At 35.7% G+C, this 7,577-nt stretch overlaps 2 protein-coding genes across 9 annotated transcripts; one reads left to right on the top strand and one right to left on the bottom strand.

Annotated features, from left to right (window-relative positions):
* The first annotated feature begins 486 nt into the window (after positions 1–486).
* On the top strand, positions 487–2,463 carry LOC107274471 (putative nuclease HARBI1). Of its 8 annotated transcripts, none has more exons than XR_001539459.2 (4): positions 511–823; positions 915–1,208; positions 1,283–1,875; positions 1,997–2,457. XR_001539459.2 is itself a non-coding variant. In XM_015753656.2 (4 exons), the coding sequence occupies exons 2-4, from the start codon at positions 1,184–1,186 to the stop codon at positions 2,249–2,251; spliced, it is 303 nt and encodes a 100-aa protein (XP_015609142.1). In that variant the 5' UTR covers positions 511–823; positions 915–1,183; the 3' UTR covers positions 2,252–2,463. The 8 variants fall into 8 exon arrangements, 4 of the variants coding, with proteins under 4 accessions (XP_015609142.1, XP_024947627.1, XP_024947635.1 ...); XM_015753656.2 differs by having other exon boundaries at positions 1,283–1,553; positions 2,245–2,463; XR_003061870.1 differs by lacking the exon at positions 915–1,208 and having other exon boundaries at positions 487–531.
* LOC107274465 (myb/SANT-like DNA-binding domain-containing protein 3) lies at positions 2,083–3,767 on the bottom strand. Its single transcript, XM_015753621.2, has 2 exons — positions 3,235–3,767; positions 2,083–3,161 (listed from the first exon to the last, which is right to left on the bottom strand). Exons 1-2 carry the CDS (start codon positions 3,518–3,520, stop codon positions 2,461–2,463), a joined length of 987 nt encoding a protein of 328 aa, XP_015609107.1. The 5' UTR covers positions 3,521–3,767; the 3' UTR covers positions 2,083–2,460.
* Positions 3,768–7,577: the final 3,810 nt, after the last annotated feature.

A 7,577-nucleotide genomic window follows, 5' to 3' on the forward strand; every position in this document is an offset into this window, starting at 1 on the left:
ATTATTAATATAATCATATATTTAATGAATCTTAAGTTAACTAGGTGAACTAATAAGCATAGTTGATAATTAAGAAAAAAAATAAAAGGGCTGAGACGTGAATTTCGAACTCGAGACTCTCGGACGTCAATCCAGCACCAAGCACGTGTGCTATCGAGTCATTGTGGTATATTATTTAGCAAACTTATATTTGTGTAGTTACCCACGTTCGAGAGTTTTTTTTAAGTTTTATTTGCTTACTCTATTATTTCCAGAGCTTCATATGATTATTAAGAGTATTGACTACCTTATTACTACGGTTTATGTAATATCCTGTAAAAAAAAAGGTGGATACAAATGTCCCTATTTGAGTGTTCACCCGGTTTAAAATCGTGGATCTCGAGGAACACACGAATTCATTCGACCAATCAAAAATGTGGAACTAGTTCGAGGGCCCTCCGCTAAGGTGGCGCGTCGAAACCAGAGAAAAATTGAGCCCACCAAAAACAGGCTCATTGGCAATCTCCCTACTCATCTCTGGTATCCATGGTGGTAAGAAGTGTAACGTTGGTTAGAGGTTAAGTTTGTTTGTGTTCATCATACGTAATTACAAAAGTAACATTAATTATCGTAAAATGCCGTATTATTATGACATGTTATCGTCTTCCGATGATGAAGACATTATAGATTTTATTAATAGAAGACTGAAAAAATTTAAAACTCGCCATAATTACTTTGAAGAATTGGATGATATAGAATTCAAAATAAGATTTCGAATGGGCAAACAATCAGTGATGTGGCTATGCAATGAAATAGAGGAAGATTTAAAGTTTCCTTCAAATAAGTGAGTATTTTATGGCATATAAATGGTAATGGTATATGAAAAAAGTCTAATTATAATCAATAAATGCCAATCGTATGTGTTATATATTTAGAAATTGGCCACTGTCACCACTGAATCAGTTGTTGCTCACTTTACGATTATTCGCAACAAGATCCCATTATATGCCTGTAGCAGATTTTTCTGATGTAAGCACAATTTCTGCACATCGCATTGCTTCTCATGTAACGAATGTAGTTGCCAGATGATTACGACCACATTTCGTGAAGTTCCCTTCAACAAATGAGAAAATTCGTCAGCAGCAAGAACAGTTTTACAGAATAGCAAGGTTCCCAAAAGTCATTGGTTGCATAGACTGCATACATGTCCGCGTACAATCCTTCAGAAAGTAAAATCTCTTTATTGAATGTTCTACATTGAGATAAAAGAATTGTATTTAGTTTATATTTTAATTTTTTACAGATGGAGAAGAAACAGAACTTTTTCGAAATAGAAAGTGTTACTTCTCAATTAACGTTCAAGTAGTTTCAAACGCCAACATGGAAATAACTGATATCGTCGCTCGTTGGCAAGAATTCGTACACGACAGCACAATTTTCAATAACAGCCGTTTCTGCGCAACATTTGAGCAGGGTCATTGTGGAGATGCCATTTTGCTAGGTGATAATGGTTATCCTCTAAAACCATATTTATTGACACCTCTTTTAAATCCACAAGATGCAGCAGAACAATGGTATAATGAATCACACATACGCACAAGGAACACAGTTGAACGTTTATTTGGAATTTGGAAGAGAAGATTCCCTACTCTGGTGCTAGGTATACGATATTCAATGGAACGAACTATGAAGACAATTGTAGCAACAGCAGTGTTGCACAATATTGCCTGTCACATAGCAGATCCTCTGCCAGCAAACGATCCAAATTATTAATCTACCTGCAGATTGGGATAATTTGATAGAATATGGAAACATTCCTCCACTAAATGTACCTCAAAATGAGCATGCACAAAATGCATTTGTTCGGAGTAACCTTATACATAATTTCTTTCAAAGGTAAAGTTCTACATTATCTATTTTCTTCGTTGATTGAACCCGCAAAGAATTTACCTTAACCCTGTAAAGCCCAAATTTTATTGCTCCAAAATAAAAATTTGAGGTTGGATTTTAATTTTAGGACAATTGGGATATGCTTACCTGTTCTAAGATGTATCTGTCTGGAGGCGGATTTAGACATTATAGGGTTAAAATTGAAGTATTACCTGTATAAAAATTCCATTTATTTTCTTAAATAATATTCGATTCCAGTACAAAAAAGTGTTCAGTGTGTTAACATAGATATTTCAGTAATAGTGACGACATAGTTTTCTTAAAATTACAAATTGTATTTATTCCAATGATATAATAATATTTGCTTCTTCACAGGTTGTAAAAGCCCGGAATCAAGTCGACACTTCATAATTCGAATTATAAGTAATAGAAGGAATTCAAGGACATTCACCAGAAGATTGAATTGTGCATAAAATTGATTTTGGAAATTATTGTTTTGTAAAAATTTGAGAACCTATGATTTATAATAAGTAACAAATATTGAGAAAGGTTTTAATGAATAAAGCAGTGACGATTTGTGTAATTTTATCTTTATTCTGTTTTATTTATTATTCCCAACATGGCATTTTTAGATTTTTCCCGCATTAAGATGGTCTTTTTTATTTCTAATTCTGTTTTTAAAACGTCTATTTCTAGTTTCTCACGAATCAATGTTTTTTCAGCAATCGCCATTTCAATGGAGTGTTTTTCTGTTTCATTTTTTGCCAGAATTTCACTTAATGTTATTTTTGATTCAGTTAATTTAGTAAATTGAGCGATTTTTTTGTTGCTGGATTCTCTGGTCGTTTTTGGTACCGTCGTATTATAAAAACGATTTAATTTTCTTTGCAACTGCTGGTTCTTTCTAATCAGATTCCTTTGTACTGTCGATTTGTTTTCATCAATTGATGTTGACGGATTTGATGCTTTTTCGCCTGCAGATACTTTCACTTCAAGGGCATTCATTGTCGGATCAATCTCTTTTTCATTGGTTCGTAAACATATATGTTCGTATTCTGGAAGGTATTCTACTTCATATTCCTTGGAATCATCAAGTGAATCGATCACAACGGTTTCATTCATTCCTGCTTCTCGGAACGATATATCCTCAGATGGTGACATGTTCTCTTTATCGATGGCTGATGAAATACAATCGCTGTCAACATCATTGAACATTCCATCCACTGATGACCTGATGATTTCTCTTGTTTTGCTGGCCAATGAATTGTCTTCAAAATGATACTGTCCGCCTCCTAAAAAAATGTTACAACAATATAATAAAGCAAGACATGAAATACTACTTATTTTACGTGTTTTAATACTTACCCGTTTTTAACACTTCTTTTCTTCCGTCCGCGAAGTATTTTCTTTTTCGTTTTTTGATATTGTCCCAACAATTTCGCAATACCTGCGTATCTCGATATGTGAAAGTAGAGGCACTGTTAAATTTATTGGTTATTTCCTCCCAACATTTTTCTTTTTCCTTGATAGTTGCACTGTTTGTTACTTTATTTTCTATTACATGCTTTTTTTCGTTGATTAAATCAACCAACATAATTTTTTCCACCTCAGTGAAATTTGACGTCCGCTTCTTCCTTTCTGTTTTTTCCATGTCGGTATATTAAGTTATACTATTTATTATTGTTAACTAATGCGCCTTGCACACCGAAGTCAGCAGCACGAAACCTACATAGAAGGAAAACGATCGTAGTGTTATCAGAGAAGAGTCCTTCCATCCTTTCCTTATGGCTGACTCCTCTGGACTCCTCCAATGAGATGTGCCAGTAACTAGTCCTAAAGTCAGGTTGGAAAGATTATGCTGGACTCTACATATCAGAGATGAGTGGGGAAATGCACAACGCTCCGGCAGAGATGAGTGAGGAGATGCATAACGCTCCGGTTTTAGGCGATACGAAAAGCATGGCGCTAAATCGTAGCGGCGAGTCCGGGAGTAGGATTTCGTGATCATCGCCTCTGTCGATGTTACAGATTTCGCGTAGCCGCGCGGGTCATGATCATCGTTCCAGCCGATATTGCAGTAAGCGAAAATGAATGGATTGCTCGGTGGTGGGGAAAAAGTTGCCGCCCCTCACAAACCGTTCTTGACAAACAGGCGGGGCAGCAAGGTCTTCAGTCCAACCGAACCCTAAACATTGGTATGGACGTAATGCGCAAACAAATGTGTATATTCAAATAAATTTCAAAGATATAAAAAATGCATAGAAATATTGGTTTTCACTCTTTACTTCTTATCATGCCGAAAATTAACATTAAAAAATGAATGGCGAAATTCGTTGGTAAATGAAACGACCGAGAACAGTTCAAAGAGAAATTTTGAAATATCATAGATAAATATCTATAGAAAATTTAATTTAGAATTAAAGGAGCGTCGTGGCTGAGTCAATAACCTGTCAAGATATACCGCTGCTGGTTACGGGTTCGATCCCCCATGAAGAACTGCCTTTTCATCTTCTTTTTGTTTTCATTTTACTACAAAAATGGTTCAAGGTTCCTCTTTTTTAACCTTTCTAGGTTGCCCAAACTTTATTTTAAGTTTATATATTTTTTTTAAATTTTATCTATGATAGAATCCACTAATATTTTGAACGCCCGGTCGTGCCGCGCGACCAGCGACTTGAGCGATTACAGATCCTCTCTTGCTGAGGGGTCTGCTATTGCTGTTATTGCTGCCGCTGGTTCTTATAATCTTATAAATACTTTTTTAGTTACTAGCACATCTCCTCATTGGAGGAGTCAGCCATAAGGAAAGGAAGGAAGGATAAATACTTTTTTATTTGCAATCTTCAGTTGCAGTGCCCAGTGTAAACTCAATAAGATTTACTATGAGAAAATAATTAGCTCACTTCATTACGTGGAATCAATAATCTTGAGAAGCAAATATGGAAATGAGCATTATCTCTGTCTGTAATTGTTCGTCCACGTGGAGAAGGGTGGCGCGAAAGTTCTTAACTGGATTTCAAAGATATAAAAAATGCATAGAAATATTGGTTTTCACTCTTTACTTCTTATCATGCCGAAAATTAACATTAAAAAATGAATGGCGAAATTCGTTGGTAAATGAAACGACCGAGAACAGTTCAAAGAGAAATTTTGAAATATCATAGATAAATATCTATAGAAAATTTAATTTAGAATTAAAGGAGCGTCGTGGCTGAGTCAATAACCTGTCAAGATATACCGCTGCTGGTTACGGGTTCGATCCCCCATGAAGAACTGCCTTTTCATCTTCTTTTTGTTTTCATTTTACTACAAAAATGGTTCAAGGTTCCTCTTTTTTAACCTTTCTAGGTTGCCCAAACTTTATTTTAAGTTTATATATTTTTTTTAAATTTTATCTATGATAGAATCCACTAATATTTTGAACGCCCGGTCGTGCCGCGCGACCAGCGACTTGAGCGATTACAGATCCTCTCTTGCTGAGGGGTCTGCTATTGCTGTTATTGCTGCCGCTGGTTCTTATAATCTTATAAATACTTTTTTAGTTACTAGCACATCTCCTCATTGGAGGAGTCAGCCATAAGGAAAGGAAGGAAGGATAAATACTTTTTTATTTGCAATCTTCAGTTGCAGTGCCCAGTGTAAACTCAATAAGATTTACTATGAGAAAATAATTAGCTCACTTCATTACGTGGAATCAATAATCTTGAGAAGCAAATATGGAAATGAGCATTATCTCTGTCTGTAATTGTTCGTCCACGTGGAGAAGGGTGGCGCGAAAGTTCTTAACTGGTGTGCATCTTTATATTATTCTGCTGATATGTAAAGTAAACGAAACAACAATAGTAAGCAGTTGAATAAACGATGAAATTCTGGAAATACAACTTCCGAAAAAAGTAAAACAAACAGATGTTTCTGGCGTCTGGATTGTGCACCCGGTTACGAATCGGGAGGTCTATGGTTCGAGACCCCTCTATGGAGAGCACTTTCTTTTTACAAAAAAAATGTGCTTATGCAAATGGGATTAACAGATTAAAGAGTATATCCAATTCATTTATTTATCTTATTACAATAAAGGCATAACAACGACAACCTGCGGGCTTCCACATCACCCAAGATGTGCCGCAGTCGATACGTTCCCATTATTTAACGTAACGGGTCCCCAATAGGCCTATACAACGATCGGCCTAAAATTGTTCAAGGTTCAATCACAGCATTTAGTGCTCACAGTGCAGCGGAGGTATGATTATTCATACCTCGTGCATTAATTGATGACCACCAAATGTTTTAATTAGACTACCAATCATCGACTAGCGGTCTTGCATTGATTAATTCTTTCGAAGGGAGAATCTGTTCAGAAATATCATTTTAGTCGACCGTAAATGTGTGTTCCCACACCCATATTCAGTCAATACCTCCGCAAAGTTAGCCGGGCAACTTCGACTTATCGAATTTCTGTACTTGCAAATCGATCGTTAGTCATTTGTTATTGATTGTTAGACTAATTAAAACATTTGTTAGATAATAGTTTTTTTTGCAATAACGAAAATAAATTTTAGTGTTAAGTTAGCCGAACAATATTGATTTCGGCACAGTTTTGTTTCGAAACGGGTGCATTCGATGTGCAATCGTTTGTTAGTCCCGAATGAACTAATAAAAAACATTTGTTAGGTTAGGTTAGATTAACTAAGAATTCCAATGCTGTCACAACCCAAGGTATTAGTTTTTTTTTTTTAAAAACATTAGCTTTCAGTTTTGACCTCTTAATTATATTTCTTTACATCGTATATTCCATGCCTTACCCCCACTCCCGGCCAGCGAGACGGTAGATGGTTTTTCGCTATTTTAAGCGAAATCGTTATCTAACAAATGTTTTAATTAGTTTATTCGGGACTAACAAACGATTCCACATCGATTGCACCCGTTTCGAAACAAAAACTGTGAAAAAATCAATATTTTTCAGCTAACTTAACACTATAATTTATTTTCGTTATTGCAAAAAAACTATTATCTAACAAATGTTTTAATTAGTTTATTCGGGACTAACAAACGATTCCACATCGATTGCACCCGTTTCGAAACAAAAACTGTGAAAAAATCAATATTTTTCAGCTAACTTAACACTATAATTTATTTTCGTTATTGCAAAAAAACTATTATCTAACAAATGTTTTAATCAGTCTAACCAGAGATGAGTAGGGAGATTGCCAATGAGCCTGATTTTGGTGGTCTCAATTTTTCTCTGGTTTCGGCGCGCCACCTTAGCGGAGGGCCCTCGAAGCAGTTCCACGTTTTTGATTGGTCGTGTATATATAGTAATACTACGCGTGACAATCTGGAGCTGTTTTGGCGCGTCGACGCGCCACCTGAACGAGACTCTCGAACTAGTTCCACGTTTTTGATTGGTCGAATGAATTCGTGTGTTCCTCGAGATCCACGATTTTAAACCGGGTGACACTCAAATAGCGAGACTTGTATCCACCTTTTTTTTTACAGGATATTACATAAACCGTAATAATAAGGTAGTCAATAGTCTTAATATCCATATGAACCTCTGGAAATAATAGAGTAAGCAAATAAAACTTAAAAAAAATTCCCGAACGTTGGTAACTACACAAATATAAGTTTGCTAAATAATATACCACAATGACTCGATAGCAGACGTGCTTGGTGCTGGATTAACGTCCGAGAGTCTCGAGTTCGAAACTCAC

This window comes from Cephus cinctus, unplaced genomic scaffold (assembly GCF_000341935.2).
Source record: "Cephus cinctus unplaced genomic scaffold, Ccin1 Ccin1_scaffold0095, whole genome shotgun sequence".
NCBI lineage: Eukaryota > Metazoa > Arthropoda > Insecta > Hymenoptera > Cephidae > Cephus > Cephus cinctus.

What these genes read in the sequence shown, in the direction of transcription:
- LOC107274471 (XM_025091859.1), top strand. Translation starts at nt 615, where the DNA reads ATGCCGTATTATTATGACATGTTATCGTCTTCCGATGATGAAGACATT. An exon ending in TTAAAGTTTCCTTCAAATAA is followed by an intron (nt 824 to 914) that starts GTGAGTATTTTA and finishes TTATATATTTAG; the next exon opens with AAATTGGCCACTGTCACCAC. An exon ending in CTGTAGCAGATTTTTCTGAT is followed by an intron (nt 1,009 to 1,537) that starts GTAAGCACAATT and finishes TAAATCCACAAG; the next exon opens with ATGCAGCAGAACAATGGTAT.
- LOC107274465 (XM_015753621.2), bottom strand. Translation starts at nt 3,520, where the DNA reads ATGGAAAAAACAGAAAGGAAGAAGCGGACGTCAAATTTCACTGAGGTG. An exon ending in AAAAGAAGTGTTAAAAACGG is followed by an intron (nt 3,162 to 3,234) that starts GTAAGTATTAAA and finishes ACATTTTTTTAG; the next exon opens with GAGGCGGACAGTATCATTTT.